General features: G+C 43.2%; 1 protein-coding gene across 1 annotated transcript in view; it reads left to right on the top strand.

Annotated features, from left to right (window-relative positions):
• The window catches only part of ret (ret proto-oncogene receptor tyrosine kinase), a 37,246-nt gene extending 24,505 nt beyond the window's left edge, over window positions 1–12,741 (top strand). Inside the window, exons 11-20 of the mRNA XM_054749872.2 lie at window positions 45–292; window positions 377–524; window positions 621–728; window positions 805–1,019; window positions 4,827–4,949; window positions 5,031–5,101; window positions 5,251–5,388; window positions 5,538–5,637; window positions 9,738–9,885; window positions 11,885–12,741. Of these exons, the coding sequence (XP_054605847.1) occupies window positions 45–292; window positions 377–524; window positions 621–728; window positions 805–1,019; window positions 4,827–4,949; window positions 5,031–5,101; window positions 5,251–5,388; window positions 5,538–5,637; window positions 9,738–9,885; window positions 11,885–12,042 (1,457 nt within the window). The 3' untranslated portion in view covers window positions 12,043–12,741. The remainder of the gene's footprint in view (window positions 1–44; window positions 293–376; window positions 525–620; window positions 729–804; window positions 1,020–4,826; window positions 4,950–5,030; window positions 5,102–5,250; window positions 5,389–5,537; window positions 5,638–9,737; window positions 9,886–11,884) is intronic.
• Window positions 12,742–13,171: the final 430 nt, after the last annotated feature.

The following is a 13,171-nucleotide window of genomic DNA, read 5'->3' as shown; positions in this document are numbered from 1 at the left end:
AATTCCTCCTGTAATAACTGAGATGGTTTTATGCTCTCCTCCAGAGGTGGTGATATGTGACGAGATGTGTAAGACCATCTTCGCCAGCTCCCTGCTCCTCTGCTTCGTGGTTTTCATCATCCTGTCCTCATACCTAATCCGGCTGTACAACAAGAGCTCGCCCAAGCCCCCGATCGCATCGGCTGAAATGACTTTCCGTCGACCGGCTCAGGTCTATCCGATCAGCTTTCCAGGCAACAACGTTCGCCGAGGCTCACAGGAATCTATTGAGACGGACACCTTTAAAATACCTGTAAGGATTTCTCAGCCTTGTGTCCTCTTTGTGCATCACGTTGGATCCTTTGGTAAGTCAAATATTGCTGTAACGTTTCAACAGGAGGATCCAAAATGGGAGTTTCCACGTAAAAACCTTGTCCTTGGCAAGACTTTAGGAGAAGGAGAGTTTGGGAAAGTCGTCAAAGCAACAGCGTTCCGACTGAAAGGAAAAGCCGGTTACACCACAGTGGCTGTGAAAATGCTTAAAGGTAAAACAAACCAGAGAAGGCAGGAAACGTTAACGGGTGTGAGACGAGTGAACTTCTGGCTTCATCCATACCATGTTCTGCTTTTCTCTGCTGCAGAAAATGCTTCTCACAGCGAACTGCGCGACCTTCTGTCTGAATTCACTCTGCTGAAACAAGTCAACCACCCACACGTCATAAAGATGTATGGAGCATGCAGCCAGGATGGTGAGGCCTTTTGACTTCCTCCATTAGGAGCGGTGTGGCGCACAAACAGTCTTAAGTGCTGCGTTTCTCTCAAAAGGTCCATTATATCTCATCGTTGAGTACGCCAAGTATGGGTCTCTTCGTAATTTCCTGCGTGAGAGCCGGAAAGTTGGCCCGAGCTACATGGGCCGGGATGCAAACCGAAACTCCAGCTACCTGGAGAACCCAGATGACAGAGCTCTCACCATGGGAGACCTGATTTCCTTTGCTTGGCAGATATCCAGAGGCATGCAGTATCTGGCTGAAATGAAGGTAATTAAATAACAGAGTGAGAGCTTGACTGTTGGATTTTCCAGCCTGAAGCAAAAGATGCAAGCAAATACACCATTAATCCCCCGTCATATAACGCGCGCGCGCGCGTGCGTGTGTGTGCGTGTGTGTGTGTGTGTGTGTGTGTGTGTGTCAGGAACAGAGATCCTTTGGGTTCCGCGAGGTCTAATGGGCTCGACACACGGGAGGCGACATCGCCTCTCCTCCATTCATTTTCAATGAGACATGTGCGACAAAGCGATAACCGCGGGTCTCTCTCCTACTAAGCGAAACGCGAAAAACGTGCGTGTGAAAGTTTGCACTCGTGCACGTGTCGTGCACGTACGACCCAGCGACGCGATCCCAGAAAGTTGAAACATTTTCAACTTTTCATCGCTGTCGCTCGGGCGAGGACCAATCAACGGAGGTTTCATTCACTGACCAATGAGCGGACAGGATGCTCCGCACATCTCCGAGCAAACATGAAGGAGCAGTTGATTATTATTATGTTTTATAGTAAAATCACAAGTAAGATTTCACATAACTCTAGCAACAACTTGTGAAACATCATATCTACCACTTTATTAACTCTGAACCACTCAAATAACCTTAATTCCCTCCAACCTGACACAGCCAAGCAAAACAACGGAAGTTTCGATTTCGCCATGGAACAGAACGCGTAGACAGGTTTGCCGCCGGCCGCTGCCGCGGATCGCCTCCCGTGTGACAGGTAATAAAAGCGACGGCGAAAAATTTCGCTGATCGCGGTCGTTTGTCGCCTCCCGTGTGTCGAGCCCATTACTGCAAACATGAAGGTTGTGTGTCATAATGATCATCAGGACTTATCCAGATCATTAAAGACCAAGTTCACTAAGAAACCATATTTGTTATTTAGAAATATGATCGGTCACAACGAGTTCAACATGCAGGCTCAACATGAAAATAATCTTCTTTCCCTATTTCCTGCATTAGCCGCCAAAAGAAAATAGACGGGGAAACGCTCAATTAGAAACTCAGTGAGATCCACATCACGCTGAAAATTTGCATTCACGAGAGAGCATAGCACGTTTCAGCTAGTAGAAACTAACCATTAGCATTAGCAACTCCACCACACAGCAGACCTCTCCTCTGGCTCATTTCCAGTTCCTGAAACAGGAGCACAAACACATTCTTCCAACAGAGTTAAACTCACAAGACGTTCGTTCATAATAGAGACCACTATGGGAAAACAAGTGAACTTGGTCTTTAATGCTTTAAAACCCAGGACTGTGGCATATCTTGGTGATGAGTACCTTTACTTCTTCAGGCATGTTCTATTTCGCCAAGTTCCTTTAAGAAGTGTGCCTGTCTAACATTTCCCTTTGCAAGATAATCATTTTTGGAAACATCGGACCCTTTTAGCTTCTGCTCCGGTTTCAGTGGTGCAGATTTATGCTTCCTACCTCAAGTGCAGAATTTTCACGTATCTCAGGGTCTTTTTCACGAGTAAGAGAGCAGGAGTTCAACAAGTGGGTCGGGGAAACATCCGCAGTGATGCGGATGCTAAACCAGTTGATTGTGGTGACGAGGGAGCTACACCGGAAAGCAAAACTCTCAATTTACCAGACGATCTTAATCCCAATCTCAATCCTCACCTACGGTTATGAGCTTTGGGTTGTGACTGAAAGAGGAAGATTGCGATACAAGCGGCTGAAATGAGTTTTCTCCATCAGGTGGCTGAATTCGGTCTTAGAGGTAGAGCTCTGGAGAGACTCGGAGTCGAGCTGCTCCTCCGTGGCGAGAGGAGCCAGCTGAGATGGTCTGTGCGTTTGATGACATTGCCGCTGAACGCCTCCCAGAGGAGGTGTTTCAGGCATGTCCTGCCAGCAGGAGTCCCCCGGGTTGACCCAGGGCACGTTGGCACGGGCGAACACCTGGTGGAGATCGTTGGGAAAGGGAGGTGTGGGCCTCTCACTGGAGCTGCCACCCTTGTAACCCCAACTCAGATGAGCGTGTGAAAACAAAGATTTACGTTTCCCATCGGTGTTGATCTACAGCTCATTTTAGTTCCCTTGTTGCTCCGCGGAGGCAGTATCCTGCTCACTGGGCTGTCAGCGGTCACAGCCGGAGCATACGCACAGGGTTTAACATGAGGCCCAGTCACAATCATGTCATTTAGCCTTCTGCTGCTCTAACCACACCCTTTTTGTCCTCCAGCTCCTCAATATACTTGTCTTTTTATGGATTTGGAGCGCTGCATCATCCTCCACCTTCTCCAAACGGCTTTCTGTTGCTGTTAAAACAGTAAAAGTCAATAAATAAAACAGATGTATGCTCTTCACAGTCGGTAGAATATTATAGCAGGGTATCCGCGGGTCCTTAAAAAGTCTTAAATTAGCTTTTCCTAATTTAAGGCCTTAAAAGTCCTTAAAAATGACAAATAATCCTTAAATCCAGTTTCCAAAGGTCTTAAATTACCAAAGACCCAATAAACAAGATTCTTTTATTTCTATAAAAATTCCGTGAATTTCTAGTTAGTGTTCAGCATTTTTTGTGTGTGATGTTGACGTAAGCGGAACCGTATGCAGTCAGTTGGTTGTGAAAGGGGGCTATTTTTTTTTTTAGATGAGCACATTAGCTGGTTAAGCTAGTGGGAGCTTGCGCCATGGGAAAGGGCAAGTTTAATGGTAACTGGATGGCTAATCCCACATTCGCAATGTGGTTAGCACCGGTTCCAGGCAATAGCTGGAAATTATAGCTTAAATTTAATTTTTAAAATAGCTCAAATTTGGTCAAAGTGGCCTTAAAAAAGGTCTTAAAAAGTCTTAAATTAGCTTTTCCTAATTTAAGGCCTTAAAAGTCCTTAAAAATGACAAATAATCCTTAAATCCAGTTTCCAAAGGTCTTAAATTACCAAAGACCCAATAAACAAGATTCTTTTATTTCTATAAAAATTCCGTGAATTTCTAGTTAGTGTTCAGCATTTTTTGTGTGTGATGTTGACGTAAGCAGAACCGTATGCAGTCAGTTGGTTGTGAAAGGGGGCCATTTTTTTTTAGATGAGCACATTAGCTGGTTAAGCTAGTGGGAGCTTGCGCCATGGGAAGTGCAAGTTTAATGGTAACTGGATGGCTAATCCCACGTTCGCAACGTGGTTAGCACCGGTTCCAGGCAATAGCTGGAAATTATAGCTTAAATTTAATTTTTAAAATAGCTCAAATTTGGTCAAAGTGGCCTTAAAAAAGGTCTTAAAAAGTCTTAAATTAGCTTTTCCTAATTTAAGGCCTTAAAAGTCCTTAAAAATGACAAATAATCCTTAAATCCAGTTTCCAAAGGTCTTAAATTACCAAAGACCCAATAAACAAGATTCTTTTATTTCTATAAAAATTCCGTGAATTTCTAGTTAGTGTTCAGCATTTTTTGTGTGTGATGTTGACGTAAGCAGAACCGTATGCAGTCAGTTGGTTGTGAAAGGGGGCCTTTTTTTTTTAGATCACATTAGCTGGTTAAGCTAGTGGGAGCTTGCGCCATGGGAAGTGCAAGTTTAATGGTAACTGGATGGCTAATCCCACGTTCGCAACGTGGTTAGCACCGGTTCCAGGCAATAGCTGGAAATTATAGCTTAAATTTAATTTTTAAAATAGCTCAAATTTGGTCAAAGTGGCCTTAAAAAAGGTCTTAAAAAGTCTTAAATTTGGCTCCCTTAAATCTGCAGATACCCTGTGTAGGGAAACCTGGTTGACCTCCAGACACTCTACATGCGCCCGTTGGTTAAGGTTTTCTGTTTCCGGGCATTTTAAGACTTAACTGAGCATTTATTTTGTTTGACAGCTTGTACACAGAGACCTTGCAGCTCGAAACGTCCTCGTAGCTGAAGGACGAAAGATGAAAATCTCTGACTTTGGTCTTTCAAGAGATGTTTATGAAGAGGATTCATATGTTAAGAGAAGCAAGGTAAAAAAAAAAAAGAAATTTCATTTGGACATATTGACATTTTTCTCTAAACGAAAACTTGAGTCTTTTTCCTTTCACCAGGGCCGGATCCCTGTTAAATGGATGGCAATCGAGTCCTTGTTTGACCACATTTATACGACACAAAGTGACGTGTGAGTATGATTACATATTTAAAGGTACCCGCGAGATGCAGACCAGTGCACTTCCTTATGGGTTCTCTTCTAGCTCTCTGATTGATGAGTGCATTCAAACGATGGGTTGAATAAAAATAAAATTTCTATTTTCCTTTATTTTCTTCCAGCTGGTCCTTTGGTGTTCTGCTGTGGGAGATAGTAACCCTGGGAGGAAATCCATACCCTGGAATAGCTCCTGAGCGCCTGTTTAACCTCCTTAAGACTGGTTACAGGATGGAGCGGCCGGAGAACTGCTCAGAAGAAATGTGAGCTCTACTCTTTACTTCGTTACGCCCACTCCGCCGTCCAGTCGCTTCTATTAAGTGCTCCGTTAAGCTCCCAGCCTGGGAAGGAGGTCGGCTAGGGGAATGTGCTCCTTTGGGAGGATGTAATGATGCATGTGTCGCCCCCGTAGGTACAACCTCATGCTCCGATGCTGGAAACAAGAATCAGACAAGAGACCAACGTTCTCAGACATCAGCAAAGAACTGGAAAGGATGATGGTGAAAAGTCGGGTACGGAGACGCACGGAATGTTTGTTTCTACACGTGTGTGTGTGTGTGTGTGTGTGTGTGTGTGTGTGTGTGTGTGTGTGTGTGTGTGTGTGTGTGTGTGTCCAGTACTCTATTAAGCTTTATTATAGAAGATTATATATAAATAATATAAATAAATAAAACATAAAATCATGTAAAAAGCTAATATAACGCGTTACCATGTAACAATAACATCAAAAAGACATATTTCGCTGACGGGTGAAGATTATTTTAAAGTTTTAAGATGTGGAACCTTGAAAACCCTTTTTTAAAAGATTATTTCTGATTAGAAACGTTCACTGTGAGTGTTTCATGCAGGCTGAACATGAAAATAGTCTCCTACACCTACCTCCTGCATTAGCTTCTGAAAGAAAAAAAAGACAATGAAACTCTAGGATTAGAAAATCCTGACAGATCTCATCACACTGTCACTTAACATTCATGGACTCACCCATCTTGACTCACGACGGGGAAGGCTGCTGTTGGCTCAGCGTCCAGAAAACAGCGGGGTACGTTTCGGCTAATAGAAGCTAACTGTTAGCATTAGCAACTCCACCACACAGCAGAACTCCTCAAGGCTTGTGTTTTTGTGAATAAAACATCAGCGTTGCATCGTCAGTGGTAGAGTCGTATTGCTGTTAGCCAATCCAGGGCGAGTTTTCCAAATATCAGGAAATAAGACTCCAAAACCTGCCGTCTGAAGCTTCTTTCTCCTCCAGGTGAATTCTCCGTGCTGATACAGGCACTTCTGGGGTTTTTATCCCCTGAGTGCGACTTACAAGGCATTCATTCCTACCAGAGACCACTGCAGGTGTATTGATTAAAATGCGTAAACCACACCTTTAAAGGGTGATGACTACAGAGAGGAGTTGTGGTATGCTTATGTGATGTCTTACTGTGGTAATAGTTATGTTGAGTTAGTTATTGAGGTTGTATTTTATGTTTTATTAACAATCAGATATTAATAATAAAGAAGGGCTGGGGTTTAACTACAGGGAGTGCAGAATTATTAGGCAAATGAGTATTTTGTCCACATCATCCTCTTCATGCATGCTGTCTTACTCCAAGCTGTATAGGCTCGAAAGCCTACTACCAATTAAGCATATTAGGTGATGTGCATCTCTGTAATGAGAAGGGGTGTGGTCTAATGACATCAACACCCTATATCAGGTGTGCATAATTATTAGGCAACTTCCTTTCCTTTGGCAAAATGGGTCAAAAGAAGGACTTGACAGGCTCAGAAAGGTCAAAAATAGTGAGATATCTTGCAGAGGAATGCAGCAGTCTTAAAATTGCAAAGCTTCTGAAGCGTGATCATCGAACAATCAAGCGTTTCATTCAAAATAGTCAACAGGGTCGCAAGAAGCTTGTGGACAAACCAAGGCGCAAAATAACTGCCCATGAACTGAGAAAAGTCAAGCGTGCAGCTGCCAAGATGCCACTTGCCACCAGTTTGGCCATATTTCAGAGCTGCAACATCACTGGAGTGCCCAAAAGCACAAGGTGTGCAATACTCTGAGACATGGCCAAGGTAAGAAAGGCTGAAAGACGACCACCACTGAACAAGACACACAAGCTGAAACGTCAAGACTGGGCCAAGAAATATCTCAAGACTGATATTTCTAAGGTTTTATGGACTGATGAAATGAGAGTGAGTCTTGATGGGCCAGATGGATGGGCCCGTGGCTGGAGTGGTAAAGGGCAGAGAGCTCCAGTCCCACTCAGACGCCAGCAAGGTGGAGGTGGAGTACTGGTTTGGGCTGGTACCATCAAAGATGAGCTTGTGGGGCCTTTTCGGGTTGAGGATGGAGTCAAGCTCAACTCCCAGTCCTACTGCCAGTTTCTGGAAGACACCTTCAAGCAGTGGTACAGGAAGAAGTCTGCATCCTTCAAGAAAAACATGATTTTCACGCAGGACTATGCTCCATCACACGCGTCCAAGTACTCCACAGCGTGACTGGCAAGAAAGGGTATAAAAGAAGAAAAACTAATGACATGGCCTCCTCGTTCACCTGATCTGAACCCCATTGAGAACCTGTGGGCCATCATCAAATGTGAGATTTACAAGGAGGGAAAACGGTACACCTCTCTGAACCGTGTCTGGGAGGCTGTGGTTGCTGCTGCACACAATGTTGATGGTGAACAGATCAAAACACAGACAGAATCCATGGATGGCAGGCTTTTGAGTGTCCTTGCAAAGAAAGGTGGTGTAGAGAAATAGAGTGATGTAACGATCTAGAGTTGTATTTTAATATACCACTGTAGTTAGATCACTTGTTATAATCAGAAGAATAGGATGTTTTTATCATCAGGGAGTTCATTTAACACTCTGTATTGACCTTGAGACAAGAAAAGAGAGAGTTGGGATCGTTTAAGAATTTTATTATAAATTCTACAATCTATCAGGACTAACTCTGTGTTGTTTGGAAATGAATGTGATGTTCGATGTGTGTGTGTGTGTGTGTGTGTGTGTGTGTGTGTGTGTGTGTGTGTGTGGGTGTGGGTGTGGGTGTGGGTGTGTGGGTGTGTGTGGGTGGTTCAGGCTCCTTAGGCTGACGTCATTGAATCTGGTAGTCTTTGTTATGACTAGATATCACGAGGCTTATAAAGTGATGACATGAGCTGCTATTTTGCCGTGTACGTACCCAGTGGGGGCCTCCCAGGTAGATCAGGAAATGCCAGGTCTGAAGACCTCGGATGTGCGCTGGAGCTGGTCGAAACAGCGGTCGCAGCGTTTCAAAGCCCGTCTGAAGGGTCGACCCAGGTAACAATCGGCAGCGTCAGCAGGTGCTCTTATTTTGAAAGGATGTCGTCTGGTTGTTAAACGACGAAAATCTCCAACTTCTCAGTTCTTAGTTTAAAGAAGAAAACACATCTGGCCAGGCTGTGCTTCTCTTTGGGATGACGGTGAATAGAACTGAAGTCAAAATGGAACTGAGCTTAAAATGGCGTTGCCTTGTTTTATATGTCTGAATTGTTGATAAGTTTTAGTAAAGCGGATTGGACACTTTAAGTCAACAAGCCAGATTCTCTTGCGGCAGCCGAAAGCTCTGATTGGTTGGAACAATGTGTCATGCTTTTCTATGGAGATGAGGGTCAGTCTGTCTGTGCAGTAGTCCTGTTTTCATTAAACACATAAATCATGACATCTTTATTCCACAGATCATTCACTTGATTATTATTGATCAACATCTGTTTCGACTAGCTTTAATCACAAATTAAGTACTTTGATTATTGAAAAGTGTTCTTCTTCTCCTTCTGGCTCTTCTCCTGGAATGTAAACAGTCTGAGGAACACCCGACCTTGGCGTTTTCTACACGGGTGTTACTGTGCACAGGGGCAGCTGTGTGGAGCTGAAAATAATGAACTTCATAACGTTACAGTGGCTATGTTGGTCGCTGATTTGTTTTTGTATTGTTTTTGAATGTCAGAAATGTATATTTGGGAATGTGGAGATGTTATATTGGTTTCACTGGTAAAAATAAATAACTGAAATGGGTATATATTTGTTTTTTGTTAAGTTGCCTAATAATTATGCACAGTAATAGTCACCTGCACACACAGATATCCCCCTAAAATAGCTAAAACTACAAACAAACTAAAAACTGCTTCCAAAAACATTCAGCTTTGATATTAATGAGTTGTTTGGGTTCATTGAGAACATGGTTGCTGTCCAATAATAAAATTATTCCTCAAAAATACAACTTGCCTAATAATTCTGCACTCCCTGTAGTGTAGACTTGAACCCACGCCTCTGCGAGCATGGCATCCTATAATCGTGTTTTTTAGTGATCTCTTCTTTATCTTGTGTTTTCTGTAGTTTTATGATGGACTTATATTTTTTAATTCAACTAAACTAAATCTGTAAGGATCACATGATCACAGACAATAGGAGTTAAAGATTAACACACTGAAAAGAGCGCAGGCATCCCAGAATGCATCAGTCTTTTCAAAAGAAGAGTAGTGGATTTAATTACGTGAAGGTTTCTGGACCCGGAGCTGCAGGGTTCTGTAGCCTAGATGCCGCTGACCTTTAGCCCTCCTCCCCCCGTACTAATCACGCCCCTGTCTGCTCTTGTCAGGATTATTTGGACCTGGCGGCGTCCACTCCAGCGGACGCCCTGCTGTATGACGACGCCCTCTCCGAAGAGGACACCCCTCTAGTGGACTGTAATAACACCCCTCTCCCTCGAACCCTCCCCTCCACATGGATTGAAAACAAGCTCTATGGTAGAATCTCCCACGCATTTACTCGATTTTAGAAACAGGACACACAGCATAAGCTCTCTTTTTTTGGCAGGATGTGATTGGCTTTTAGTCAAGTGTGTGTGACTGTGATCTAGGCATGCTTTTGGTGTTTAATTCTAACATATCTCCCATTTCATTGTAAATGAGAGGAGCAGTGAAAAAAGATCCTGTGTCTTTACTTTTGCTTTGTTTTTTTATTTGGACCTGCTTCTAATGTATGCCGACCAAAAATACTACATTTGTAAATACTGACTCTATACCCTTCACTCCTATTTATATTACATTACTCATCATCACACTTCAGTCATTTTGTACATTTAGCTCATTTCCCCACTCACATCCAGATTTGGTTTTCATTGTTTTATTTTGGCGGGAACAGAGTGTAACATTTGAACAGGTCCTCACTGATTCAGTCATTCATTGTCTCAGATGTCCTGTCTTTCTGATGTGTAGTGGTGATTCATCTAGTTTGAATCCACAGTGCTGAGAAACAGTAAGGCTCTTGAACGCAACTCTTACGGTGGAATTGTTTAAGCTAGCCGTCTCGCTGGACAGCGACTGCTGGCGAGGAAGTCTATATTTCCTTGCATAAGCTCGCAAATGAATGTTCTCGTGTCACGGCGTCGTCACGTGGTTCTTATTTTTGTTTCAGAGTCCAAAAGTGTGAGAGATAAGAGACAACTTTGGGAGGGTTTGAGACACGATCGAGACACTTTGCACAAAGTTCAAGCGGCTGTCGTAATTTGTTTTTCCACCTTGCTAGTTCCAAGTTGCCAACTTCTTCGTGGTTGAGGTCTTGGTCCATTCCGACCTGATCGTTCGAATGTTGCAGATGACATTCAGACTCATCAGACCAGGAGGGGCTTTTCCGGTCTCTTCTGGTCCAGGTCTGGTGATCCTGCGGGAATTGTAGCTTCAGGTTCCTGACTGGAGCGAACCCCGCTGTGGGCTTCTGCTGTTGTGGTTCTGCGGACCCTTGTTGGAGCCTGTACTTATTTCAGCTTCTGTTGTATTTCTGTCAGTCTGACCATTCTCCGTAAATGATGGTTGTTGGTGAAAATCCCAGTAGCTCAGCAGTTTCTGAAACACTCAGACAAGTTTGTTTTGTACCAAAAATCATTCAAAGTCTCTTAAAGGCCAAGTTCACAGAGAAATCATTTTTAATTGTTCTTTTTAAAATATGATCGGTCACTCTGAGTTTAACGTGTAGCCTAAATGTGAAAATACTCATCCACCCCTATTTCCTGCATTAGCAACCGATAGACAGTGAACGGGGAACACTTTGATCAGAAAAGCCTGGGACACCAGCACACCGTCAAATCAACATGGTCATTGTGGAGCTAAAGCATCGACGTTGCAGAGCTAACGGAATCCGTGGTAGAGTCTCGTTGCTGTTAGCTTATCAGAGGAGAGATGTCCAGATGTCAGGAAATGAAACTCCAGATCCTGCCGTCTTTTACTCGCCTCTAACGAGGCTCCCTTCTAGTTCCTGAAACGGGAGCGCCAGAGCTTCTTTCCCCACAGAGCATTCATTTTTGCTAGAGGCCCCTGCAGATGTGTTGAAAACAAACAGGGAAGTTGGTTATTAATCATCAGCCAGTAGCTGATGAGTTCCTTCCATCTGTGTGGCTGATGATTTGTGTTTACGAGCTAAAAAAAGTGATCGTTCTCACTGAGAGTGTGTGTTTTCTCACCGTTCTTAATGTCCAACAGTCCGCCCAGTGAGACGCCGTGCAGCTCGTGCTGGAGCAGTTACTAACATCTGCATTTTTCAACAGTTACTGGAAGGCAGCAGGAATAACATTTATAGCCTTCATACATAATAAAAACAAACCCAATCAATAATTAATCTCATTGCACAAACTTTCTACCTCCAGGAGGACCCGTTTTCGCCACCACCGAGTTTGATTTGAGAGCCTTACTGTCTGCACGCTGTCTACCTTTCAATGAGTGCAGAAAAATGATATGTTCTCATTTTTAGGCATGTCATACCCGAACTGGCCTGAGAAGAGTCCGGTACCCCTCCACAGACACGATGCCACTAATCCAGTCTTTACAAGATATGCCAATGATAGTGTTTATGCAAACTGGATGGCTTTGCCCTCACCTGCAAAAACTGTGGACAATCTCGATAGCTAAAGGCAAATCAACACTAGAAAAGCGACTTAACTGGTAGATGTATTTCTAGACGCCTGTACATAATCTGATGGTGAAGTTGGTTCCCCTTTTATTTCTGTTGCACGGGTGCTTTTTAAAACAGGCTTCTTTTAGCTGCAGAATCATCTGGATGAACGTGGGCCAAGCTTCTTTTAGATGTTAATTATTACCCTTAGGTCATGTTGGCTGAACTGTATCACTGCATGACTATTGTACCAGATTGTATGTCAGTGTCAATGTCTTGAAAGTGCCTGTGCTGCTTCTACAAAGCCTCCAACTGACCGTGTGTGTGTGTGTGGCGTTGAAAATCCGTGTCCCAGCCCAGGAATCCAAGGGGACGTCTGTACCATCGGTAGTGGGAGTGAGAAGCACTGAGCTGGGTCTGAGGACCTGAAGTCTCTACCTTACAGGATTGTTCTCCTCAAAAACCTCCAAGACCTGCTTTTTTGTCAATCTTCCGCTACATGTTTAAAAGCTGCCAAAGAAAAGAAATATTTGATGAACTCTTCCTTTTTTTTCCCCGATTTTAATAATATCATCTTGTTATTCCACTGGGAGGGTGTGATACCTCCGCTGTCGGACTACAGTTCATGTTTCCATAAGCTGTAAAGATCATGTACACCAATGAGTGGTATTGCTGTTATGTTATTTGATTTTTGTTATTAATAAAAATGAAAAAGAGTTTGTTCACGGTAATTTGTTCAGTATTTCATATAGTTTGTGTCACAGAAGGGTCTATTTTCTTCTGTGCTCTCACATTTTTAGTCATTTCTACATAAATAAATAACGGTCATCATGACTACAGTGCTGTGAAAAGGTGTTTACTTCCTTTAAAGTAGCCCCAGATTATCACACTTCCACCACCATGCCCAGCTGTTGGTTTGATGCTGTTTTCCTACACAAAGTTTTGTCTCAACAGTCCAAGGAATATTTCCCCAAAAGGCTTTGGATCGACAAGATGGTTTTTGGGAAAATGTGAGTCTGTTTTCATTTTTTGTTTGTTTTTGGGCTAGCAGAGCTGAAACAATAAAGCGTAGAAAAAAAAAATAACAGAAGCATTGTTGAGGGAGCAAATCATTTATGATATCTGATGTCTAAAATAGAATGGAAT

Source organism: Nothobranchius furzeri, chromosome 12 (genome assembly GCF_043380555.1).
Source record: "Nothobranchius furzeri strain GRZ-AD chromosome 12, NfurGRZ-RIMD1, whole genome shotgun sequence".
NCBI lineage: Eukaryota > Metazoa > Chordata > Actinopteri > Cyprinodontiformes > Nothobranchiidae > Nothobranchius > Nothobranchius furzeri.
The sequence above is the reverse complement of the archived record's forward strand: the minus strand, read 5'-3'. Positions and strand labels throughout refer to the sequence as shown.